Source organism: Solea senegalensis, linkage group LG1, assembly GCF_019176455.1.
Source record: "Solea senegalensis isolate Sse05_10M linkage group LG1, IFAPA_SoseM_1, whole genome shotgun sequence".
NCBI classification, from domain to species: Eukaryota; Metazoa; Chordata; class Actinopteri; order Pleuronectiformes; family Soleidae; genus Solea; species Solea senegalensis.
Genome location: NC_058021.1, coordinates 11,825,395 through 11,852,605, shown reverse-complemented (window position 1 = coordinate 11,852,605; position 27,211 = coordinate 11,825,395). Strand labels below are relative to the sequence as shown.

Sequence of the window (27,211 nt, the reverse complement as noted above, 5' to 3'; positions counted from 1 at the left end):
CAATTCTCTGTTCTTATTACAATGTAATAAAAACACCTACGCCTATGAATGAGCGTGTGAGAGTGTGTCAGATGCGGAATATCTCATTTTATGTCATTGGGTGTGAGGGTCTAAGGATCGAGAGAGTAAGAGACTGTAAAGCCCTTTGAGGCAAACTGTGTTTGTGATGTTGGGCTGTATAAATAAAACTGACTTGACCTGGCGATAATGTGTACAAAATAACTACGTATACTGACTTAAGCAAGAGGGAGAAGAAGGGGGTACTGCATTTTAAGGCAAAAATCACTTTTTTTGAAGTGTAGCAGCAAAAAAAAAACAAAAACCCACCAACAAACAAAACAAATCGAAATAAAACACTGACCATGTGTTCAATAACCTAATATCTTATTAACATCTCACTTTCTGTGGATACTTTTTACATATAGCACATTCCTTATTCTATACACTGTGGGAGGGGGAAATCAACTGCCCCACGAAGAAAAATAATTTTTTACATCTGATGTTTTACACAAGAGTATACCCAAGTTATACAGTACTCTTTTAAATAGCTTCCCTCTTCTTTTTTTTTTTTTTTTTTAGTAATAAAATATATACTCAGATTTATATAATTCATAAGTCCATTTCTTTTTCTTAATACGTCCTTGAAATAAAATCCTCTCCATTTTGTGTGAAGTCTATGTACAGACAAGAGTTCAAGACACCGTGCAGCGGTCAAGGTGCTCAGGGAAGCAGCCAGAGGTTTGAAGAGAGAAGACACAGTGTGTGTGTGTGTGTGTGTGTGTGTGTGTGTGTGTGTGTGTGTGTGAGAGAGTCTAGCAGTCTTTGGCTACCTGGATCCTCAACCCACCTGCAGCAGAAACACAGAAATGAGAGAAAAGAGTTTAGACATTGCTTAACACACGCCGATACAGTCAAGCACTCATTGAAAGAAAAACACCAATTTTTTGACATGTGGATGTGAGGATTTAAACTCGGGATAAGCTGGGATTCACTCACCAAGTGTCTTGCTGAGCTGATGCTGTGTCTGGCACTGTGTTTCTTCCAAGTCCTGGATCTCGATAGAGTTTCTCTTACATGAAGAAAAGTTTGTTTTGTCACCACAAGTCCTCTTAGCAGCCTCGAAACAGTCCGACTCACTGTCAGTGTCAAAACCTTCATGCATGTAGCCTTGGAATGCCGACCCCGGCAAGTTCGGATGCACGGCCACTGTCACAGAGGCAGTGGCCGTCACCATGGTAACAGGACCGCCAGTTGCACCTTGCTGCGACGGCAGTGTAGAGGTGCTATTGTTATAGCTTGGCCCTTTAGTCCTGTTTGGCTGAGGCCCTCTGCCGTTCTGGAGCCTGGGGCCACTTTGACAAGTCCTCCCAGGGAAGTGAGCTTTGTCACTGGGTAAATGTTGTCTCTGGAGACCCTGCTGATGCTGCTCCCTCTTGTTTCCATCCCAACACGTCACCTGGGAGCCGAGAGGTGACTGGGCATTGTACGAAGACTCATTCGACAGTTCTATCCTGCCGCTTGTGCCTGTCGTATTTTCTTTGAATGGCTTCACCACCTACAACAAACAGATTTGTCACAATTAGCTTTGAGGGAAAAAAGAAACACATGAATGTGAAGACGATCACTTCATCATAGAGGAGAGGCTCCTGTCTTTTCTGTGTGGTCATGCATACCGTGAGCTTGGGGAAGCTGGGGTTCTTGCTGGCTTCCAGCAGTATGTGAGATGTAGCAGGTGGAACACTGGCGTGAGGTGCGATGTATGCGCTGCGGTCGCAGTATTTATAATCCTCATCCCCAATCCCTGACGTGGTGGTCATCTCGGAGTAATACTCGGAGTCTGATGACTCAGAGAATGCTTGTTGGCGGGATGACCGTGGGTTGTGGTGGCCAGTGTAGTACCCATGGTGAGTCATCGGCGGGGGAAGTGGGGGCTCAGGGGAAGGTGTTGGCAGACGGCTGGCATTGTCGACTGGAGTGACTTCAGCTGGAGGCCCCGTCATGGAGAGGAGGACTGGCAGGAGGACTAAGCCATTCAGCATCCCCAACACAGTCAGGATTACTAACACGGCAAAGAAATACCTGAAAGAAAGAGAGACGAGCGGCGGTCAGTTTCAACCTGAATGACAGTGTATGAGAGAACACGACTTTCTGATTAGTTACAAGTCAATTTCGGGCACTTCCAACCTATTCAAGGCAAACAAGCACGTGTGCACAGATACCCACAGTGACCCAGATCCATTTTATTTTAAATTCTGAGGATTTCATTGATAATTATGACAAATAAGAGCACACACCTCAGGGGAAGAGGTCAAGGAAAGCCCTACATTTGTGTATCAAAGTCAAACATGCGTTGATGCCTCCACTGCTGTTGTTACATGACACTCTCTCACTTGATTTTTTACACTCACACTGAATGCATATATGTGCGTCTTTTTGTGTGTGCGTGCATCTCAGAAGAGCTCTGAGGAGGCCACGGGTGGAGGCAGACCACAAGAAAGAGCTTCCCAAGAAAATTAGAGAGGAGTCCACTTAAAGACTAACAGAAAGCAGAAAAAGAGAGACACTGTGATGCAAACCACCAGCCAGACTTAAAGAGGTAAAAGGAAAAGGGAGGAAAAACCTGATTGATGGAATGAAGTCGAAAAAGAAAAGACAGCGATAATAACTGCAGAGTGTCCTGGAAACATGCTTCTTTCTCCATTGAATAAACTACGGGTACAGTTTTACTACTACTTGACAAAGGACACACTCTCTCTCTGACATGTTTCTTTTCTCTCCTCCGATAAGAATAACAGCACACATGCTCACCAGTTTTTCAGATGAAACACTTGAGGGAGACATTTTTAAATATCTTGTCGTCTGCTCGAACCACGACTGCCTTTAAACCACAACCAGATATTGAACTGGCGCACTTCATCATACTAGCGCTCAGCCACAAGAAATTACAAACGGGTCGTCTTTCGAGGATTTTCTTTTGCGCTCTTGATTATTTTTTTATTTCCAACTGCATTTTTAGTTCTTTACGTGGTAAAAAAAATAATAATACAAAAAATAAATAAGAAAAGCGAGACAGTGAGTGAGACTTTGGTGGGACCTCCAACAGCGTCTCACTGTTAGGAATTCTGTTGTTTATTTAAACAGTAATCTTTTCCATTCGTTGTCAGGGCCTGGGGAGTCATGTGTGTACGTATGTGTGTGTGTGTGTGAGAGAAAGAGAGTGTTTACATGCCTGCACATATGTGCATTTTTCCGTGTGTGTGAATAGTTGCTACGTAAGTGTGTGTGTGTGTGAGAGAGGGGGCTCTGAGCAGAGCTGAATTAGACTTGTTGTTTATTCAGTGCATTACAAGGCCAGGAGATGTTTACAATGGTATATTTATGCTGCTCCCCAGCTAGTCAGCTCTGGCTTGCCCCATTCACCCGACCACAGCGACAGCTACAGCTAAACAAGACCTCCAACAGAGATACCAGACCCCTTTCTCTCACCCCCATCAGCTGAAAATGACCTCTGTCACAACCATGGAAGGAAAGAAGAAAACAACTTTCTGAAAATGTCGTCCCATAATCGCAATCCAGCGTCCTCTTAGTTCCCTTGAATTCTCTGTACATAATTACGCCTTTTTATTTCTCCTTCCCAATGTGGAGGACCCATCTACCCACCCACCAGGACCTCATATCCTTGCATGGAAGCCACCCTCAGAGTACATTTCCTCCTCGCTCTGCTTCTCTCTGTGTTTCTGCAGAAAACTGTGCTTTTTATGTCATGGAGGCCTTTTGCAGTCTGTGAGCTCAAGGTTGTGGTTTCGGTTTTAGGCCGAGACCACATTCGGCTGAAAAACATTGAGCTATTTGCCTTTTTTTCCACTCTGACCATGAAACAGTGCTAGAAAACACACGCACAAACACGCTCACGCACACACACACACACACACACACACACGGTATGGTGTCTGTTGGTGGGCTTCACACCAATTGACTGGCTGACCAGTTCAAATTTAGCTGAACTTTTTATTACAGCACCTAACATGGCCGGAGAGAATGCCACACGGACGACAGGAATTTTTACTGATTCCGTTGTGTGTGTTTGTGTCTGCGTGAAAGAATGAGTGAGAATGAGTGAGAGAGAGAGGGAGGGCGAGAGAGAGAGAGAGAGACACCACCCAGTGGGCAGCAGAACACTTCCATGTTTACGAGCAGCTGCTACACACCCTTGATGTTTTCCCCATTTGTTGTGCTCTGAGGCTGAATGTGAAGATGGATGTGTGTGTGCCCAGAGTGACAGAACCAGGTGCATGTTTGTCACTAAATGTGTGTGTGTGTGTGTGTGTGTGAAATAGGGGTATTACATTTCCACCTGCATGCACCCATGACCCCCCACTGGTCCTCCTCTTGTCTTTAAGTGAGGCTATGGACAACTGGCTCCATGCACACAAACACAAACACACACACACACACACACCAGAGTCATAACACACCAAAACGCGGCTTGTTAACGTAACATATGGGCTGAGGAGGATTCAGACCCCAAGAGTCAAAGTGGCCACAGCTTGTCAGATGCATACATACAAAGATGTGCATACACACACAGCATCTCACCTCATGATGAAGTCAAACTCTGATCCGGCCAGCATGAGCACACCAAGCAGTGTGGAGATCCCTCCATCAACCACCGGGGCAAACATGTGCTCCAGAGCCACTGCCGAGCGCTTGTTCCTGTTGCCAATTGCTGTCAGGAAGCCCTGCAGCAAAGAGGGAGGTGGGGGGAGAGAAATGAGTTGGAAATCTTGCCGATCACACAAAAGTTGTGCTTGCGGCGAAGCTTGGCATGCTTCAGAATTCCTGCCTTTGGTTTTGTTGGGGATCACTATGTTGCACTACAAGACTAAACTGTGCTCGAGAGCTGCCAGCATCAACCAGGAAGCCAAACGCTTCCTAGTAAATCTTTGATCACACTTATTTTACCTAATTCATTTTTTTTTTTTTTTTAAATGCACTCTAACAATTCCTTGTACATGCAAATTACATGCAACAAATATTTGTAACATGTTATCCGAGGTTAAATGTAATTATTCTCTGGCATTTGCCAATCAGTGCCGTTGTAATTTGTAAATGTTTTGTGTACAGTAAATACTTGGCAATCAAACCAGAGACTACAGCTTTTGAAATAGGTCTTGAACTGTCGGTGCTCTGTCACTCCATGAGAGTGTGCTGACTCACCAGTGCAACGTGAACAGTGAACTCCACTCCGATGCCCACAGAGGCGATCAGGATGACCACAGGGATGGCACTCAGCTTGATGCCAATCAGGCCCATGATGCCAAACAACTCCACCGTCATCATGGCCAAAATAAACACCTGAAAAGAGGACATGGGATCAGTGAGCTGTTGTTTTTTTTTTTGTACATGAGAAACGGCAGGCCGGTGAAGAGACAATTAAAAACAAAAAAAAGCATGCAAACAAGAAATGAATGTCGCCCCCACCAATCCTTACATTGTGGTTGAAATAAATGCATGCCCATCAGTCTCTTTGAAGAGAAGGAAAAAAAACAAAACTTTTTTTTTTTACAAGAATTCTTATTTTTACTGTTTCCGACATCAGAGTGTTTCACTTTCTTAACGTCTGAATAGTAAATGTGCGGTGTTACAGTAAACCACAGTACAAACGGATCAACAACAGATCTGAGAAAACAAGGAGGAGAAAACAGTTCCCGGGCCAAATGGGGCTTTTGATCCAGGCGGGAGCTATGAGCTGGGGCATGGTTAAATTGGAAATGATAAAAGCCGTTTTACTGCTCGACCACATACGGGCCCGGGTGAAACCTTCACTGGCGGTCCGGCGCTTGGAAACCATGCACGCCTGTAGCTGTGCCTCGCTCTGTGTCTCAAGAAGAATGGGGTGTGTTGCTGTCTCTATCAGAGCTGCTGAGGATTGCTACTTAAATTTAACACATTCCAACTGAAACTGGCACTGTTGTTGTGCTACACTGCAGCCCCCCCACTGGTCAGCGATGTGTGGATCTGTGCAAGTGTGTGAGTCTGGGGGGCCCTGGAGGACCACCGGTACCACCAGCTTGTATGTGAAATGCTTTACAAACACTGCGCACACACACACACACAACCTCTTTCTCTCCTATCTCTCTCTCTTTCCCTAAATCTGAATTTCTCTGTGTGTGCGTGTCTCTTTCTCTCTCTCAATCACACACACACACACACATCACTGATGGATGGGTTTAGCAGGCCAAGGTCGCAACTGGGCAGATCTGTCCTGTCCCCAAGTCTCTCCCTCTCCCTCTGACAAAAGCTGAGGGAGTTGGAACTAGAGGCTTCGGCAGGGCAAAGCCTTTCTCGCTCCTTTGCATTTCCTTTTTCTAAGGCTGGCCCAGTCTCCATTAGAATGACAAAGGTCCCCATGTGTGTGCGTGAGTGTGTGTACGCAGGAGCCCTCCACAGAGAAAAAGGGGCCCCCTAGACAGTGTTATTGAGCTGAGCTGAAAAGGGTGAGAAGAAAGTGAGAGGAAGAGGAGCGGGAGAAAGGGGTAATGATGTTGTTGAGGTAAGATGAGAGGGACAAGGTGAGACAGAAACAGGCAAAAAAAGATGATGAGGAGGAGGAGGATGACGTGATGAAGAGTTTTGGAGAAATCTGACTGAAATGACTTACAATGATGCCGGCAGTCCAGGGGTTGAGCAGGAGAATTGCACACACAAGGAAGGTGCAGGCCAGAACCACGCTGATGGCCAGCAGGAACCAATGTCTGAGGCCGATGTACTGCTCCCAGAACAAGAAGGGATATCCATTGGGGTAGTTGAACACGCCCTTGCGGCCAAACTCGTCACAGATGGCTCTCACGCTCTCGATAGCCTCGACGAAGTCGCTAGCCTGGCGAAGGCCATTCAGGTAGAAGGGAAACTGGGCAAACTCGAGAGGTTCTGCAGCTGGGACTGTAAGTGAGAACGGGATTGAATTATGATCACATTATATTTTGCTTTCGGGCCGTATCCACGTGTATGAGACGGAAGACTTACTGCGCAGATTCTCTCCTGTTGTGTCATACTTGTCGTGAATCCACTCTCTGGGATGGGGGTAGAAGTTGGCCTGGGAGGCAGCGTAGCCCAGAGGGTCATTACTGACCCACACGGTCAGGTAAATGTAAAACACCTCTGGAGCAATCAGACCCTCGGTATCTACCAGCCGGCGAGACACCAGCTAGAGAAAGAAATGAATGGTCAAAACACTGCTACTTATGTGGTTGCCTCGACAAAGCCACACACCATGTTCTGGAAAGGACATGTGGATTCTGTTTTCAAGATAATCTTTTTTCTTTAAAGCTCTCGGACATACCTGGCTGTAGTTAAAAGGCTCTTTCTTGGAGCCAGTCTGGATGAGGAGCTTGTACGCCAGAGCTCCGTCCTCTGTGCCATTGCGATAGCTGTCAGCTGTAATCCTGCCTGCCTGCCAGTCAGCATCAAAAGCAGCCTGAAGACCTGCGTGTGAGGTAAAACGCAGACTGAAAATAAAACTCTATTATGGGTGTCAGTTATAAATATTATGATTTCTATTATCATAAAATGATGTGTGTGGCAATGTGTTAAGTGGTTTTGACAATATGACATATCACATTTCTTTTTCCTTCTCTCTCTTTTTTTGCTCATCTGGCTCTGATCAACCTGTTAGCTATTACTTCCTCCTGAGTGGGTCTCTGACAGGACTGTGCCTGAGGACACACACACACACACACACACACGTAAAGATAACCTATAACCCCAACCTGTCTACTGCACCAGTCCTAAGCCCAGGTGTGTGGGGGTAAAAGGCCTGACTGAACTCTGAACTTTTACTAACCCTTCGCACATTCTCACCCCTGCACACACACACACACCCATTCACTCCTGTGTTGGGTAAAAAAAGCACACCTGGGAAAACCTCCACCAGATCGTGATATCGTTATCAAAACACCTCAGGGAACAAAGTTATTAAATATGACTCAAGACAAAAAAACAACAACATACCTCTGAGCCAGTCGTAGAAGTAGTGCAGCCACATGCGGGGCAGCTTGTTGTCGCCGTCTCTCACCACGTATTTGACAGAGTTGAAAGCGTTGTGCAGCTGAATCAGCAGCCGCTGTGACCGGGCATAGTCAAATCCGTCCATGGTAACCAGGTACATGTTGTAAAAGGAGAAATATTTGAACTGCGCGTCGATGAAATCGTACTCCTTGGTGTCACGTGGCACAATGTCAGTCAGGTAGAGGCCGTCATGCACCATGGTTGTTCCATACAAGCTGAGGCCCAGGAGGCCCAGAAAGAGGACCACCACTGCGGCTTTGCTTTTTGGCTTGAGGAGCAGAGGGGCATATTTGTCTCTGGCAAAGCTGGACAGATTCCAGTGCAGGAAAGGGAGTGGGACGCACTCCTTTCCCGATTTGGACTCCTCCACCTGGGCTAGAAGGTCCCGTGTGGAGCTGGAGGTAGGGGTAAAGAGCTGGGAACCGTAGGGGTCAGGCACTGAGGTGGTGGGGGAAGGTGTGGCAGCTAGAAGAAGATGAATACAAGCACCAAATTAGTCTTCTAGGAGATTGTGACAGAATTTGGCTCACAAACAGAAACTACAGATATTACTGTGTTTACCTTGAGCTTGGGAAGTTGGGCAGAGGATGATGGAAGGTGGGCTGGTGGAGATCTGTGAGGTAGGCGGTAGAATCGTCACAATATGCTGTCCTGCTGCGTCGCACTGAGTGAATGCCTGCACCGTGGTGGTGATTTGGGTGCTGGTGGTGATTGTGGATCCCGCGGCATACTGGTGCGTCGTCGCTGTCGTCGGCGAGTGCGGCTGCTCTCCGGCATCCGACAGTTCGTGCGGCGAGAGGTGGATGACGCGGTCAGAGCAGGGGCTGTACAAGCAGCAGAGGACATCTAATCGCTTGTCCTCGCGCCGGTGGAGGTCCAGACTGAGGATGGCGGGGAAGATGAGCAGCACCATGGCGAAGTTAAACACAACCACAATGGCCGCCTGGGGATAGGAATACAGAGAGAAAAACAACGTGAGAAGAGACAGAGAGAAAATGTGAAATTACAGACACTCTACCATAACTGAGGAGAGTCAGGGCTGCTTCTGCTTTCTTTTTTTTTCTTTTTTTTTTTTCAGTCTCTTAGACCACAGCTCAGAAAGTAAAGGAAAGCCATACTCTAAATCACCAGCCAGGAATACTGAGCAAGCCAGGAGGAGGGGGGGAGGGTGAAAAGGAGAGGGAGAGGGAAAAGAAAGAGAGAATGCCATAAAGAAAGAACTAGTAGAGAGAATGGGGGGGGGGTGTTCCGAGTTTAAGCATAACCATCGTCCTTCACCAACACCACCTCCACGTTCACTCCAGCCCCTGAAGCTGACATTCTAACTGGATGTGGTTTCCAGTGCGTACATCTATGTGTGCATATTTGTGTGTGTGCTTGTGTGTTTCAGACCACCCACAGTTAGTAACAGATCAGAGCAAACCGCCTTGAAGGGGCCAGTGATATACTGATCTAGTCCTCCCTCCCTCCCTCCCTCCCTCTCCTGCTTGCTCTCTTTCTCTCTCTGTGTCTGCCTCATTCTGTCTGTTCATCACTCTTTGCTCTGATTATTCTACATTGCACACATGGACACACAAACATACATACATACAATTATGCACATATACAGACACATGCAGACACACACACACACACACACACACAAAAGTTGGCCCTGTAGGTGAAATGGCAGTAAAAACAGAGAACAAAGGCTTTTGTTGCTCTGTATAAACGTCACCTCTCTTAAGTTATCTCTTTCATTTTCAAAGGAGCCTCGGGCCTCTCGGTGAGTGATTGTGTACATGTGTTTATGTCTGCGCACATGCGTGCAAGGCTGTGTGTTTACCTGCAAAGAGAAAGCTCGCAGGGCCGGGATGGGTACGAGAGCAGCCATACAGAACGCAATCATGTTGTTGATGGAAGTCAGAGCCACACTGGTGCCGGTGCGACGTAAGCAGTCTCCTGTCCGATCCTTTAAAACAAACACAGGCACAAATCAGGAGGTGAGAGGAGAGGAGTCAAGAGACAAGGAGAGACAAGGAGAGGAGAACAGCAGAGAGAAAAGCTCTCAGGTACCTTGAATGGGATGCTACCTCCAGCTTCTGTGAAGGAGTGAGCCAACAAAAACATGTCATCCACACCAATCCCTAGAGCCAGGAAGGGAAGCACCTAAGAGGGGAAACACACGAGTGCATAACAAAGGGTGAGAATTGACGTTTGAAGTGTGAGGCATCAGAACCTGGGCTGTTAATAATAATAATAATATGATTTCTGACATTTCCTTTGTGTCGTACCTGTGTGGTGGCAGCGTTGAAGGAGAGGCCGAGCAGGGAGCAGAGGCCCAGTCCTGCAGCCACTGACAGGGCCACCAACAGCACCCCAGCCAGGCCCACGGCCCCCTGGGACTTGGCACAGTCCCACCTGAGCATGGTGACACATGCATAGGCCAGCTAGAATGAAGACATTGATATTCATCGTTAAGTCATTTCACAATAAAAGCTTTGTAAATCTGACTTTGTAAATCAGTTAATGTGCTCACCATGAGCAGGTAGCCTCCAGCCACCCTGAGAACGCTGACATCAGAGAAGGATATCATGATGTCATTGAGGGTGGTTGTGGAGAAAGCGTGGATGGATTGGCTGGAGTTAGTTGGAATACTCAGATGGACCACCTGGGAAGAAAGAATTTTTTAAATGTTAAATGTCAAGTAACTAAGTTTCCAAATGGCAGCACTTTATCTTCACCAAATGTAAAATTAAACAAAATACCAAATACACATTTGTATTTAAAAATGTGTACAAAAAAACAACTGTGTGAATGTGAGTATGAATGAGTAAGTGTGCTTTTCGTGTGCTAGCATTTGTGCGTGTGCGTGACAACTCAGGAGTAATGAGCACAGATGCCAGAGGTTGTAAGGTCAAAGGTTGAAGGGATGGGATAGCATGGCTCGGCAGGCCGCAATCTCCACTCGGTGCCACGGACGGACCTGAGTCCTCCAGAGCAATTTGCTTGTTAGCATTTCATCCCCGTTCGCTATCTGTAATGGATCTGCTCTTGTTCTTTAATAGTATGTCAGGAAGAGGCATGGTGTCTCAGTTTATGTTTTTGGTTTGTTTCCCTTCTTCCAGTCCGTGTCCCTCAGTGACTTACCTCCCACCCTCCTTACTACCCTCACTGTGGTGGGTGTCAGCTATCACAGCAACAGCTTGTTCCTATAACTAGGGCTCTGACAGAGAGAGATGATTGACCTACCACACACACACACAGACTCACACTCACACACATGCATGCATGCATACCTACTGCCCTCCTGTGATTCACTTTACAAGGGAACTGAAGACTGATGGAATTCAGACACTGCAGAATCAGTCCAGTGTTGTGTGAGTGTGTGTGTACCAAAGCAAAACAAGCCTGCATCGGGACAAGCAAATCCTCATTTTTCTTATTCTCCCTCTGTTTCCTCAAATCCAGGTTCCCCTAAAAAAAGCTTCCCTTTAAATGGAAAAATAATTAAATTCACACCTCCACAAACTTCCTCTGCCAGGATTCCAGGATAGCAGTCGCCTTCTCTTCATTCCAGTTGATGTCATGGATCTCGTAGTCATCTTTAAAGTGCTCATACAGCTGCTTTGGACTCATCAACAGGAACATGGTTTGGAGAGCCTCCGCACTACAAAGTACACAAATGTAAGCTTAGGACACATCAGAGAGAACTCAACTGCAGCATCCATCACAAGGAGCACATTTAAAAGCCACCCTGTTTGATGGTGTAAATGCTTGTGGTATCCCCAAGCCTCTTTCTCAATGGAGAACCCCCCGCCCCAGCCCTCAGTGAATAGTTAAAAGCAGGTGTCATCTCTACACGTATTTGTCTGCCTGCCTGTCTGCAATGTAAACAGCCAAAAGCAGGTGTTATCTAGACTCTGTCTGTCAACTGATCTCCAGACTGTGATCCCAGATGTCCTCAGGTTGTCTTGGCACTGGCACAGCAAGCAGCAGCGCTGCTCCAAATATGAGAGAAACGATCATAAATCACGTCCAAGAATATATGTGGTTCTTGCAGATGTGACTGGAATCCTTTTTCAGTCTTCCCTGGGGCTTGTGTGGGTCATGATGTGGGCTCTGATCCAATAGTGCCACTCCATTTGCACTGGCCATAAAATGATATCCAGTTGAAGTCTGATACATATATACATACTGTATATATATAAAAAACTAACTATGGAGAATGTCTTATTAAGGGACTGTTGCTTAGGCCTAAGCAAAGTGTCAATGTAAGTTTTGCTTTTCTTCTATTTCTTCTTCATTGGTCACTTACACAAAAAGTATGGGGGGTTTAATGTGTCTGTCAATCATCTTTAATTGGCCTATCCTGGGCCAGGGTCATGCAGGAAACTGATCCCTCTCAGTAAAAGGCATTCCTAGCATGTGTCTGTTGGGTTATAGGAGGTTACTCAGATTCCACAGTCAAAGCAGCTCACATGCTGATGGCTGGACTGGGTGCCCGCTCACATGGCAGTGATCATAAACCCCCTTATTGTTACAGTTTCCAAAAAGACAAGAGCAAATTTACAACATATAACACATCCTGACACTGCAGGCTCTGTACACACCTCAGCAGAGTATCCTGGCTGTTTTTGACCAGCCCACCAAGGATCAGCTCCTCCTGCCAGTGCATGAACTTCCGGCTGAAACCATGACAACCACCCTGGAGATGCCTGGCAATGTCAGGACTCTGAATGGTAGGAGGGCAGAACAGACAGACACAAAAAATATGATTAGTGCTTCTGTTTCTCAACATCCTCACGGGGTGGATCGTGTAAATTATGACTGACATTGTGTTGTCCTGTGAGAGTTTACCTCTTCTTCGTCTTTGTTGGGTGCACTGAGAGGGCAGTCGGGATCTGAGGGGTCGAGACAGGACCTGTTCATGTAGGCATGGCCCACCTACCGAGTTAAGAACAAGGATGTAAGTCTCAGAATGGAAAAACAAGGGAGTTCATGTACTGCAGATGAGTAAGCAGTAAGCGAGCAAGTCCTTCATTCAAGTAACTTTGTCATTTTATAGTTCAATGATGTACCTGGGCTTTGTCCAACATCTCCTTAAATCCTTCCAGGGAAGTGAACTGACTCAGTTCCTCCATCAGCTTCACTGGATCTAAATTCATCCACTGGATATCTGGCATCCCCCTGTTGAGCAAAGACACATTTAGGACTAAAAATCCACTAAAAAAAATCTGTAAAAGAGTCTGCATAGAAAGACTCTGAGTTGGGGTTTATGTTTTGGTGCCTCGTTGTGCCGCACCGCACAAGAGGCTATAGCTGCAGATACAGGATAAAATAGCGTTTATTATCCTGTTTCACGCTGCCACAATGCACAGGGAAAAGGCAGTGTGGCAGCCCGCTCACTTTCATTCCTCAGTGTCCTGCACTGAGTCATAACAATTACCTCTGCCTCACGAACATCTTGATAAGGAGGGAAGGAAGGGAAAAGGCTGAGTGGCTGGAGGAGAGGAAGGAAAATAGGTGAAGGATGAGAGACAGGAAGGAAGAAGAAGCTGTTTCTGAGCCAAACCTGTGCTCTGTCCTTCCACCTCCTGGGATATACTTATCATGTATAGTGTTGAAAATGAATCAGGCAGTCAACTCAAGCTGCATTTCAACGTCCATAAGACAATTTGGCAGGCTATTGAATCTTCAAAATATCGCCATCTCTCCTTCTGCTTGTGCCCTGTGCTGGTGACCCACCACCACCACCAACCCTCCCAGCATCCACCTGCAGGCTTCATGGGGGGGTTTTAAGATGTTTGTTCTGAGGTCTGGTATAACATATATCTCATGTCCTTAGATCCGTTTGTAGCTAGCATTCCTATTTGGCCAACTGTCTCTGTTCAAGTGTGTAGTTTAGCAACCGCTTCATAAAATGGTCCTACATATAGGGACAAAGAGTTTCTCTGCTGTGGATCAGTGTTTGGGTGGCTCAGATCATGTCAGGGCATTTTTGCAGTGATGAAAGTAAGAAAGGACAGAGACAAGGGAAATAAAAGCATCTCAACAGATTTGGGCTCAGTCTCCATCCATTGGTGCTTTCCCTTTCCCACATACCAGGGTCCCCTTTGCCGCTGCTTGCAAAGACACACTCCTTTATCAGCAAGTCTTTGCTTGAGTGAACCAGGCCTAGGCTCTTTTGTTTTTTCATAGATTGCTGCTCTTTGTTCTCCCAAATTCTCACTCTTCCTCATTCTCTTTCCCAATCGGCCCAACTCCCTCTTTCCCTTTCTCTCTCCCCATCTCACTCTTTTTTCTTTTTTTTTTTTTGCATTTAAAACTGGAGCTGAAGTGAATCCGAAGACACTTATCTCAGTGACCACAGTTTCCCCTCAGCTCCGTGTGAAAAACAAGTAAAAAACAAAAAAAAAAATAACAGCAGATGTCGGGGCACTTCGTATAATTTACAGGAATACTTGGAGGACATGTGAATCATCAAAGGAGCGCTCCTCTCGCTCTGTCGCTGTGCTTCCACAAAAGCCAACTGGGAGATGCAAAGAATGGGAAACTTGTTTGTTTCTGAACTTGCTGGCTTGTCATGCAACACACTGCTGTCAGCTCAAGACAGAAATATAAACAAATAATCTGTTTGCAAAGGAACATCTGCTATGATCTAAACTATCTTTTATAAACCAAGGACTCGATTGAAATATCACTGTTGAAGATGAAAAAAAGAGAAAAAAAAACTCTTTCAGTGACTCAATTTCTCAGGAGCACTTTGTAACCAAAAAAAGGGAGAAGGGGGAAAAAAAAAAACACAATCCACAAATGCCCAAATACGCCCAGTCTCCACTGTTAACTGTCTTGTAGCCTCTCTCCGTCTTTCTCGGGGGACTTGAGACTTGAATGCTGCCCATTTTATTTGTTGGACAACTTGGGAGCTGGGAGCCCAGGGCATTACCATGAGAATGCTGAGTGTTAGCCATGAGCTGACAAAGCCGGTCCCCCTCCCTCCTTTTGGGGCCCCTGCACTGATGGACACTCACTCGTAAACTGAAAGAATGCTTACCATTGTCTGACCCAAAGGCCTCCCCTGCTTCCACCACCACCACCACCACTGCCACCGCCTCTCCACCCTCTGTTCTATCAGCCCACCATCCAGTTGCTGCTGCAGTCATCTCCTCGCTCTCCATCCCTCCCTCGCTCGCTGAATCTCTCCCTCACTTTCTCTCTTTGAATTTCACAGTCAGGACACCCCTCCCCAGTCCCTCTCTGGGCCTTAAAAGAACTCTATTACTGACCGCTGCTGTCAGTCACAACACCCACTGACACGCTACCAAAGCCCAACTGTATGTCTCCATCGAGCATGTGCTAAAAGTTACGGACTCGTCCAACACCTCCACACGGCAACGCAAGTCAGATGGAAGCAATGACAGAAAACGGGGGCCGGGACTTTCAATGAAATGTGTAATATGCAAAAGACTTACGGTAAATAGGCGGAGCCTCCCTGTAGTTTGGCCCCTTCCCAAAAACAGTCCAGTGGCGTTATTATCATACAGGGAAATAGTTTGTCAATCATCTGAAAAAATCAGGAAAAAGAAATGGATATGAATATAAGCATAAACAAATAGATTTAAATACATATGAGTAATAAAAATACATCTGTCAACTTACCCTTTCAATCATGACATTTTCTATAATAGGAACTCCAGATTTGTAGCATATTTTATTAAGATCCCATGATCTACAACAACAAAAAACAGCACATTTTTATTTACATCCTTTCACGATCGTGGTACAAGACTTACTCACATAACATAACTGAACACAACCACTTACTTTCCAAACAGTGACACATGAACCTTGCTGGCAGAGAGGGCAGCTTCCATGTGAACCAGCAAAGCCTCCTGGGTAAGAATATTGGTGCCCTCTTCTTTGGGCGTCTGGATGAGCATCTGTGAGGTAAATACCGACTCCTCTCCCTGCTTCTCCCTGGTGTAGCGAAGCTCCGTAGTTACCCGACTGCCAGCTGCAAAAACAAAAACATGGAAAATGGAGACTGAATTGACACAAAACTCATAGACAGACGGACGGACAGACAGAGGGATATACTTTTACTGCACATAAGCACACACACTGGGATCATACGACGGAGTGTCTTGCCTGCATACCCGACATATGCACACAGTTACACAAGAACACACATACTGTATATATCGAACCAACGCCCTTGGCCCTTACCAGTGTTGGTTTTGAAGGCACTTCACACAAGCCAGCATCTGGCCAAGAGAAATGAGTAATACAGCTTCTCATTGGCTCGTTCTGTAAACCAGATGTTGCCCTGTTAGGAAAACTAGTCTACTACTGATGCCCCAAAAACCTCCTCTACTGTTCTGCCCAGGAGAAGCGGATATGGGCTAAGACGTGAAGGAAAAAATGCATTTCACAACTCGTGTCCACCTTAGAAGGGACGACTAGTGAATGGTGAACGTCAGAAGTGATGCTGAACAGGAGAGGGATAGAAAAAGGATGACATAAACAGAGAGAGGGAGCTACATATATTGTGCTGCGCCGTACACTCCAGCTCCCTAATTACAGAAGGTTGCCCTGAAAAGAGTTTGCCAGCCGGGGGATCTGTGCCTGTGCCAAGTGGACATGAAACATGCCGCGCTGGATCACAGAGGGCCCGTCTGCCCCTCTTGCTGTCCCACTACATGACAACCCCGGAGAGAAAGCGAGAGAGGAAAGGAGGGGGTTAGGGATGGAAACAAGGGGCTACCTACTTCTTAATTGCAACTCTCGTCACTCTTTTACTCACTTACTCAACCCTGGCTTCACCGCTTTTAGCATCTATTTCTCTATACCTTTTATTACACTCTATAGCTCCTACCTCTCTCTTTCTCTCCCTCTTTCTGTCATGCTCGCTGCACCTCCCCCAGCCTGGAACAGGCTCTTATAATTGATGGGGAGAGAAGAAAAAACAAACTATTCAGCCTACGCCGTGAAAGTGTGAGATCAGGTTAGAACTCTGGGCCTTGGAGATACCCTCCAATATTCCAAGGTTTTGCTTTCAAGGCTTTAATTACCTATGCACGAGGTCGGGAATATTAAGTCACTTTGTTTATTTGCCTCTTTTTTGTTTGAAGTGTCCGGCTCTGTGTATCCCAAAAGAAAATACCTCAAAATTAGGCTTTTTTTGGGGTGTTCTGGTCTAAAACTTTGAAGTATTTTATTTCGAGGGAGCCACAATACAAAGATGCACACAAAGTGATTTCCTTTTGACTTCGTACTCTTGTGGCTGACTAAATTAAATGAACATTTTTCCTAATTATTGGAGTTTGACTTTTCCTAATCTGACGGGTACATGTACAAAGTGACGAGGCTTCGTGTGAGAACAACCATTGGACCATTTGGTTCCCCTGTGACTGTTTCCTTGCCAAACAGTTTCTAATCAAAAAAGGCTACTACAAAATGGAACTCTTTCCGTTTGTGGACCTCATTGACATCTGTTAAACCTTTTTTGACATTTTGTGTGTTAACCTCTGCAGCGTGGGGTTTTGATCCCAACAGGAACTGGGTGGCTCGGAGAGACTCTGGCTCTGTAATTACAGGCCTCCTGAAGTAAATTATAGCTATTTGTGTCTCGTTCCTCCCATCTGGACCACCCAGGCAGCCAGTCCTCTCTCTTCTCTCCCTCTTTCTCGCCTTCTCTTCTCAACCCCCAGTCCGGCCCCAACCACCCAACTTTGAGCGTCGCAACCACTCTGATCGTTTAAGCTCGGCTCAGCTCAACACTCGCTCCACTTACACTCAGGGACCGTCTCTCATCAAATGTTCTTCCTATTTCCTAGTTCTGCTTCTCCTTTTCCTCCTTCTTTCTCCTTTTCAACTTCTTTCTCTTTGTCACTCTGTTTCAATCCCCCCTGCCCTCTGCCTGGGCTCCACACAGCCTTAAAGAGACAGTTCCCGGAAATGTTCCCACCCTGGGAAAAAGAGCGCCTTTGAGTGTGGAGCTTTAACACTTCAGCGGCTGGTAATTTTATTACATGAGCAATTTTCAAACACAAAATATTAATCTGTGTCTGGCGACACGATCAAAAATGGAAAAAATAAATGATCACAACTGCCTAAATCATAGCTACAGTCCTTTCACTGGATGTTTTTGTGAGACTAAATCACCCTCTTACAGTTTCTTTTAGCAAACAACTTGATCGCAACATATGAATTCATTTACTAGCTCCACCACTAAAAGCACTTTCACAACAGTTACGACGTTGGGAAAGTGAAAAGCAAGCAAAAAATGTCATAACAAGCCCTGACATGGTCTCATGGCTGTGGGTGTACAAATATAAAATCATTGTGTGTGCGTGCGTGTGCGCTAGTGTGCGTGTACTGGTGCCTAACACTGGGCCCTGTCTCCATCAACCTCAGTCATTTCCTCCCCACCTGACCCATTTTATATACAAACATTGAACACCCAGAATTCCCTTACTCTCTGAAATATGTGCGGCTTCTCACATCTGGCTTCTAGGATGAAACCAAGGCTACGTTCTATTCTATTCTGTTCTATTCTATTCTATTCTATTCTATATTTGTGGTTTACAGGCCTAGTCCCATTTCCAGGCCAGACCAAGGTCAGACCAAGCCACCGTCATAGTTCAGTGTGGTAGATTAGCTGGATTAGGGGGCCTCTGAAAGGCCCCACGCTGTTCTGGAGGAAGTCCCAAGAAGAAGGCTATAAGTGACATGTATGCTGCTACCTGCTACATAGTACACTGGAAATGACCTGCTTATGGTTTGCATAGCCTGATACCCCATTAATATTAGAAATGTAATGTGCTGCCGTCTTCATCAAATGTACTGTGTGTAAGGAATGTGCTACATGAAGACCATGCCATGTCATCAGAGATGAAGGAAACATAGTCAATCAAAACACTGGCTTTATCATTCCCATTTTCTCCCTAGAGGAATTCATTCTCTTGGCCTGGCCACCCTTTTGTCACATGCGGACCCACCAGAATCAGGACTGGGCCCCAGTTTGGGTCCTCGGTCCTCAGCCCTGCCCCGTGGCATTCCCCTAGCCAGGGCACCCCCAGCAGATGGGCCGCACTGCCATACAATCCTTCATTACAGCAGCTACAGACTGAATGCACACTCTTTTTTTGTCATTGAACCCTTCAATTTCTTTCAGATGTTTCCCAACAAACAGAGGAACGAACTAAAAGAGTTTCTCAGCGTGTAAAACAATGCCAGCGTTGGCTGTGGGAGTGTGAGGCTGGGGGCACGGCAGAGAAGCTGGCACTTTACCTATAGAGAGACAATGTATGTGTGAATTTGAGAAAACTATAAAGTGAACTTATTTAAATGAAGCCGTTACAAGGCGAATAAAAAAAAAAACAGCAACCACCGCGAGATCACTCCTTAAAAACTGTATCAAAAAGAGGAAAACAATGTGAAAAATCAGCCTCACTTACATTCTATTCAGATGTGCCAGCGGTGTTAGCCACCACACATAAATTTACACCAGGGTTGGCATTTAGGCACTTCTATTTCCATATGTATAGGCTTGCCTCTGCTAATTATGCTAATCATGGGCAGTGTTAGCCACTGTGAAAAATAGTCACATTAGACACTCCACTGACTGCTAATACTGCTTAATGTGTGGTTGAAACATACATTCATCCCAGCCTGAAAGGCAAAATTTTTCCACGTTGCTGGTCTCATTCAGGCAAGAAATGAATTTATTGAGCCCAAGAACAATTTCTTTTTTTCCCCCTCCCAAGTACCAAGAACATGTTCAGTTTCTCCCCTTCTCCCTCTCCCTTTACTTTTTATACTTTCACGTTGCAAAGACAGGAGCTAATGGTGCAAGCCCTGAGGTGACTGGTGTTGCTTTATTTCACGTGGACCAAAGACAAAGGTTGCTCCTCAGCGCTGAGAGAAAGGGCGCCACACTATATTGATTGAGTTTTCATTATCCTGCTTTCGGCTTTCAGGATATTGCATTCAGCTTTGAAAAGAGTGTGACAAGTCCAGTGGCCTTTTTTTTTTTCTTAATTGAAGCTTTGGCACCAAAACAACTGTATATGTTCCCACTGTAAACATGGCGTACGATGATGATTTTTGTTTTGCAGCAGCTGAATTCCCACTCCGAAATACAGATAGTGAACAGTTTGTGTGTATCCTGTATCTTGGAAGCAAAAGCCATGTGTCTGTCATATGCGCATGTATCTATAACTGCTCAATGTGTGTTTATTTATTGAGGGGTGGTCTGACTGTTGGAGAGTGTGTGTGTGTGTTGGGGGGTGCTTGGATTGCTTGGAGACTTGGATTGAAGGATGGAGGTGGAAGGGGTGAAATAAACATTTAGAAGTGACCCAGGTTGACTCTGGTCTTGTTTGTTCTCTCTACCAGTGAGGTCCTGGGCCCTGAGCGCTGGGAGTTTATTTATCTAGCTGGGGCACCATCGTGCACTATTCACCTTCAATAATGCCTCATAGAGCTCCCTTTCTGTGTCTGAACTGGGGGCGCTGTGTGCGCTCCGATGAATTATAGCATTTACCTGCTGTGCCGCTCTGAGGGTTGTTTAGAGAAACTGCTCCAAACATCAGAATGCCCACGTGTGCTTTCTCACGCCGTGTTTTTCCCTTCATGAAGATGCATTTGGTGTCTTTTAATTTCTATGTTGCTTAGCTGTCATGGCTGCAAAGGCCATCGAGAGCAAAGACGGCACTTTGCGTGGACGGTGTAGCCGTGGATCGTAATGCACCCCTTTCCTATCCTCTGTATCGGACATGTGGCCCACAGACTATCTGGACAGGACCTGTCTTACTGCGCTCATATTTGAACAGCTTGAGTCTGTGTACATGTCTGTCACGCTTCACCCAAACTCTGGTAAGAAGGATGAGTTTAGCTAATGAAAAAGTAAACAGCACGACTCTTACATGGAGGCCATTTCTTTCCTCTCCTTTTCAAGTTGGCCTTTGTGTGGGGAGAATACTGGCCAGAGGACGTCGTACCCTTTAATATCCTTCTTAAAACAATGATTGCAATAACAACAGTCTAGCTCCTCCGATATTAGTTTGCCGTTTCTCTATCGTGAAACTAACACAACTGCCATCGACAGTTTGTTTGGGTGAGACAGGCAAAAGCACAAGCGTCAGGTAACCATAAACCCTGTTCCTGCTCCAACCCCCGATGCCTCCTCTCATCCTCCTCGCCTTCCTGCACTTCTTTTTTTACAACCTCTCTCTTTTCTGCTTGTGGACAAAAACAGACTGTGTCACACGTTGCCGCCTCTCACATTCTCAAAGGTGGGCAGGATAAATAAACAAAGCATCGACACCACACCAGACATCATAAATGTTTACAGTATGCAAACAGTGTTTTGTCTTGAATGCATAAGGGAAGTTAAGAATTGAAAAATGTAGCCGCAGTGCATTCGTTGACGGCGCTAAAACAACACAACGTAATTGAAGGCATCTCAGGGGGCGATATCTGTCTCAGATTCTCCTCAGTGACTGAGCAGTAAGCCATAAAATGTTCCTTAATCCCCCTGACAGACTAAACACCCTGATTCTGTGGCTTTTATCGTCACCTACACAGGTGTGAGGACTGAAGGCATGATTCACCCGTTTTACTTTTCCGTTCCATGTCCTCCTTTGAAATATTCTAGAAAGAAAAAAATTTAAAAGGAAGTAAAAAAAAAAATAAAAAAATGCTTGCGAGTGCAGATATGCCTTTCATTAAAACTAATGCTCCCTCTCATTGCCTCCCATTCTCTCTCAGTCTCTTCTCTCTACACACACAGACAGCACTGCTGTGCTCTGCTTCACAGTGTTTTGGTCCAGTAGGAGGGAGGAAGCAATTAAAACAGCCCTGGTGGCCTGACTTCACAGAGCAGGCAGACAGACAGGTAGACATATGAACACACACACACACACACACATAGCAAGGCAGACACACAGGCACGCAGTCAGGAAATTCAGGTGGTCGGACATACGGCCAGGAAAGCTGAACACACCAAAGGTGGCAAAGATGACAAGTGCATGTGTTGGTGTGAGTTCTGTGGGGGCGGCTGCAATGTATGAATATATAATAGGAAGCATATGCCCCCCGAACACACACAGACACACACACAAACACATGCAGAGACGCACAGCTTTCACCATGCTGCTGACAGAGTGTTAACACATAAGGTGTCAATTCACAGCCAGTTTATCATGACGAAAGTGGGATACAAGCGTAAAAGTCGACAAGGAAACTGCTTATGTTATGTCATGTTGCTTTTGACGTTGCGTTTACGTGTACAAAAGCAACCCAGTCAAAACTCATTCATTCTAAATTTCACGTCGCCTCATCTGAAATCAATCATTCCTCCCTCTTGAGTGTGTCCTCGCTTATGTGCAAAGGTGCATGTGTTTTTCTGTGTTTGTGTGTGTGTGTGTGTGTGTGTGCGAGAGAACTAACCTCTCCTTGTTACTGAACCACTTTACTCTCCATTGAGGCCCAAGCAGCTTTGTCAATGGGCTATTGGTGGAAACAAGGCAGGCAGAAACTTTAGAAACACAGCCACAGCCTCTTAAAGGGACAGCGATCCTTTTCAGCCCTCCCCGGTTCAAACTCGCTCAATCCCACAGCAAAACAACTGGCACGCAAACATCTAAACATCTCCTTTAAGGGACGACTACGCCAATTAGCTCAAGAGGTAATCCCGAACCTTTACACTTACCAGAATGTAACCAAACAAAAAAAGAAGAAGAAGAAGGGGAAATGTAAACACTGATTCACAATCTTCCTTCAACCCCCAGTTTAATAAAGTTTAATGACAACATTTATTTGAAATTGTTGCTTTTAACTTCGCCCTCCCTGATACTGGAACTTTTTAAAGTCCCGTGCGTTTCTAATTACGGCCTCCACACACACCAGTAACTTGTGACTCCTCCAACACCTCCACGTAGCTCCTGTGGGAGCCGCATGTGCTCTGTCCTCCAGTGACATGGTGGGCTCAAAAACCCTATAGAGTCTGTTTATATTCACCAACTGCTGTGGTGCTTTTAGAGCGTGCAAAACAGGTGGGTAAACTTCAGCTGCATTCACTTATATTTTTTCTTCTTGTGAGGACGAGGAGGAGGAGGAGGAGGAGGAGGAAGAGGAAGGAGGGAGGGGGGTTTAGGGAGGTGGTGCCTGGTTGCTTGCCTGCCTGTTTGCCTCTTGTTGAATGGAATCCAAGAATAGTTAGGGACCACACAGGGAGCTGAGGGGGGGGAGGGGTCAGAACCCTCAAAGATGGCTAACCATTCACACAGTCCATCTGCTGCGGGGATCAGCCCCAGCACTGAAAGCCTGGGGGTTTAAAAGGAATTTGGCCAGTGTGAAAAACCAAATAAAGCTGCTTCTGCTCCCGAAAATGCACAGATAACCTAAAGCTAAAAAATGTGCTGCAAGAAAATGTCAACTCAAGAGAGTCACACACACACACAGATATGTTTGTGTCTGTTTGACACTGGAATGCAGCCGCGTCAGGGATGTGTTTGGGTTTCTGGGCGAGAACTGTGACTTATTCAGAAATGGACAGACGTGAGTAAACAATGACAAGTTTCAAGGACACACAGCGATCCTTTTGTGAACTAATGCATCGACTTGCTTCTGTGCGTGTGTGTGTGTGTGTGTTACGACTGTTTCGACAAAGCAACATAAATCTGTTTTCTGTTAGGGATCTGTTTTTTATTTGTTAAGGAGTTGTGATGGTGTGAGAAATAATGTGTGTGATAACCATTTCCAAGCAGCCAAAGATTAAAAAAATCCCCTCGCATCAGCCTCGACCTCGTATGTAAAAATTGTCATTCACCCACGTCGTTTGTTTTTCTCAGCCTGACAAGCAGTCACTGAGCACCCAGTGGCCTCCCATGGCACTGACATGACACTAACACTACCACCCTGTGTTTTCTATATTGTCATTCAAACTCGTGTATCGGTATAAGTCAGTAAAATCCACCTCTGATCCAAAGGCCCCTGAATGCAGCACTCATTTCAGGGAGAAGCTGTCCCACAATGAGACACATATGATACACACACAACGGACAGCACATGTAATGCATTTGTGTCACTGCGTCACACAAACATCTCAGCACAAAACGCGGCAGATTGGAAAGATCTCTGACACTCACCTTCCACCCATAGCTTCTCGATGTCCGTTTCGATGGCTGCGACCCGGAGTCCCACAGACAGAGCCCCAAATACTAAGAGTCCAATAAAGAGGACCTTCCCACAGTGTCTCTGGATGTGGCAGCCCAGTGTGAACAGGAGGGCCTGGAACCTCGCCCGGATCCACAGTGGCGCTTTCTGACCTACTGCCTTACCCTGGATGTTGAGGGAAGAATAGGGTGATAAAATGAGATTATTATTATTATTATTATTATTATGTTACCTCATATAAATAACACTTTTGTATTTCAAACATTGTATGTAGTGGACAGATTGTAGACAACATCAAGAGCACAGTGACAGGCTTCTTCTGTGTTCTACAGTGAAACATTTCAGGTTGCTGACTAACCACAGACTGCCAGTGTTCTCCCCATGCACCCGAACTTATAGTTCAGATCCAGGACTTGTTACATGATTTGAACTCCACAGCTACAGCGATGATTTGCACAAGTATTAATCATATCTGCCGAACAAGTTCCTCTTAGCGTCAGTCCAGAGAAAACCTAATGTTAGTCGTCAAACGTGTGTTCCAGTCTGGAAACGTGTCACTATTTATTAAATATATTAAAACAAGCTCATTTTTAGTGAGCTTCTGCACTGCCTTTAAAATAAACTAGTCTGTTAGTGACTTCTTAAATGTAAGGCCTTGTCTATTATGAACTAACACAGATAAGCAGACAAGGCTAGAGTTTTAGTGGACACCTTTTCCTGTGTAATACTCTACATGTGTACATAAAATCCTCTATAATCTCTAACTATCTAGTTTGCAACTGTGCTGCAAGTGTCACTGCTGCACAAGGCATTGCACTGGTGTTGTGCTTTCTCACAGCAGAGCTGAAACACGTCCAAGCATCCGGGCGGTCCAAAGATGCTTTGTCAGATCAAACTCAATCAGTGAATTCCTTCACAGGACCCACCACATTTCCAAACAGACCCCGGGCCAGTGCGCACGGCTCTCCGCTGCCTGCACAGAGCCAAAAGAACACGCACAACACCGCAGAGGGACACGGGAACAAACCAAGCTCTCCCAGTCAGTCACGACAAAGCAAATTGACTGATTAAAAGGCCAAATTAAAGAGCAGCAGTGTTAACATGCCGACGAGTTTCTAGGTGGCTCACGGAATGTCATTAAAGATCAGCTCTCTATCGGGTAAGGTTTTGTCCTGGTGATACAGAGTTTTCCTCTCTAGCCTGGGAGACAGTTCCTTCACTTTTTGTTCATGTATTAACAGTTGAGACTCATCTAAACTCTGCCCTCTCCCTGTGGGACCTGTGCTGGTCCCCGGCGGACTCCAGCCCGGGAGCTGCTGCCTCAGCCTGATCTGCTTTTCCACATGCGCCTTCAACCCTCGGCGATTAGATAATGGCAAAATCAGAAGCTGCGTCTGGAGATGTTTCATTCACATTTCCCGACTGAATGGACGCTGCCTCCCTCCACACTGAGCCTGAGGCCCCTCCACCGATAGATAAATAGACTAAAACCATGTTATTGAACTCATATCATCACCTTTGAGATCTGTTTAAGTGCGAAAGCAGCGTGGCAGTAGCTGGGTCTGCGGAGGAGGTCTGGGTGCGCAGGCGGCTGGGAGCGCGTATAACTCGGGGGTAAATCTCCAAAGACGCCGGCCCCCGGGACCCCGTGATCCGAGGCCATAGTCCAGAGAGGGTGAGCGCGGCGCGGAGCGAAGCGACAAAGAATCGGTGCGAGTTCAGTAAAAGCGACAGTAATAATCCAACATAGAAGATGAGCGCATCCAGCACCGCCGGCGACAAGTCTGCAGGAGAAGGGTTTCTAGTCTTCCCTGGAGCCAAACAAGTCTCGAAACTCCATCCCAACATTATGCGCCGAAATCCGTAAAGATCCTTCAGTCTTCATTCGTCCCGACAGTTTATGAAACGACGTCTCAGCGAGTTGTAGTAGTAGTAGTAGTAGTAGTAGTAGTAGTAGTAGCCTGTGTCTGAGCCGTCCGTGTCAAGTCTAACTCCGATCCTGTAGCGGTCACATTTGGAGAAGTTCGCCTCTCGCCAAATCCTGAAAAGGGAGGTTTGATGGAAAAGTGCTCCGGCTCCCATTGGCCAAGGAAGAGGCAAATTACTTTGCAAACATCGCCTATTATTAGCTGCTAAGCAACAGCTCACCAAAGTGGAGAGAGAGGGGGACCACCCAGGCTGCTGCTGCCTGGGCTGGAGGGAGGGAAGAGGAGGAGGAGGTGCAGGGGAGGAGGGAGGAGGGAGGAGGAGAGGGAGGAGGAGGAGGGAGGAGGAACTCTTTCAATAAACTCTGCACAGCCGCGCACGCACGCACGCACGCACAGCTGCGCGCGCACGCTCACACGCGCGCACACCCCAGCTTGCCGCTTGTGCGCGCTTCACTTGCTCTGTGAACATTATTCCCAGCGGCCTGACTCTACAGATTGCGAGGCTCGCGATCACACATGCCATCTATTGATATCACAGCGACATGCACGCACGCTATTTTCTTTTTTTTTCAGCCTTTCTGTTCCATCAGTGCAGCACCATCAGCAACAGAAAGAACGAAAGAAAGAACGAAAGAAAGAATGAAAGAAAGTAAGTAAGAAAGAAAGAAAGACAGAAAATAAGAAAGAAAGTAAGTAAGTAAGAAAGAAAGAATGTAAGAATGAAAGAAAGAAAGAAAGAAAGAAAGAAAGAAAAAAGAAAGAAAGAAAGTAAAAAAGAAAATAAGAAAGAAAGAAACTAAACTTTTCACCCCCCTTTTTATGTGAAAAAGACAGATCTTTCATGTTTGATGAGGTTTGGAACTCATTTGTCACAGAAACACTCCAAATAATTTTAAACCACATTTGCAGTAACTGCAGGCAAAAGTGTTGTGTCTGCATTAAGGTTTATTTACTTCTTTATTCATTTTTGCACCAACAATATGAATTATATTATCTGCTGAACAAATTCCTACAGCTTCAGGCCAGAGTTAAAAACAAAACAAAACAAGAAA

General features: G+C 45.9%; 1 protein-coding gene across 1 annotated transcript; it reads right to left on the bottom strand.

Annotated features, from left to right (window-relative positions):
* Positions 1-538: 538 nt before the first annotated feature.
* Positions 539-26,305, bottom strand: ptch2 (patched 2). Its single transcript, XM_044033911.1, has 23 exons — positions 25,748-26,305; positions 24,204-24,396; positions 15,874-16,063; positions 15,709-15,778; positions 15,522-15,613; positions 13,128-13,236; positions 12,907-12,993; positions 12,660-12,781; positions 11,569-11,716; positions 10,586-10,717; positions 10,341-10,496; positions 10,123-10,215; positions 9,893-10,018; positions 8,629-9,010; positions 8,011-8,532; positions 7,343-7,485; positions 7,027-7,207; positions 6,662-6,942; positions 5,218-5,355; positions 4,597-4,739; positions 1,674-2,079; positions 997-1,555; positions 539-847 (listed from the first exon to the last, which is right to left on the bottom strand). Exons 1-23 carry the CDS (start codon positions 25,892-25,894, stop codon positions 813-815), a joined length of 4,455 nt encoding a protein of 1,484 aa, XP_043889846.1. The 5' UTR covers positions 25,895-26,305; the 3' UTR covers positions 539-812.
* Positions 26,306-27,211: the final 906 nt, after the last annotated feature.

Bases quoted from the DNA above. Each gene is read 5' to 3' on its own strand.
- ptch2 (XM_044033911.1), bottom strand. From the start codon at position 25,894: ATGGCCTCGGATCACGGGGTCCCGGGGGCCGGCGTCTTTGGAGATTTA. The intron at 16,064-24,203 runs GTGAGTGTCAGA...TTGTTTTTGCAG, and splicing joins CGAGAAGCTATGGGTGGAAG to CTGGCAGTCGGGTAACTACG. The intron at 13,237-15,521 runs GTAAGTCTTTTG...TTTGCTCAACAG, and splicing joins GGAGGCTCCGCCTATTTACC to GGGGATGCCAGATATCCAGT.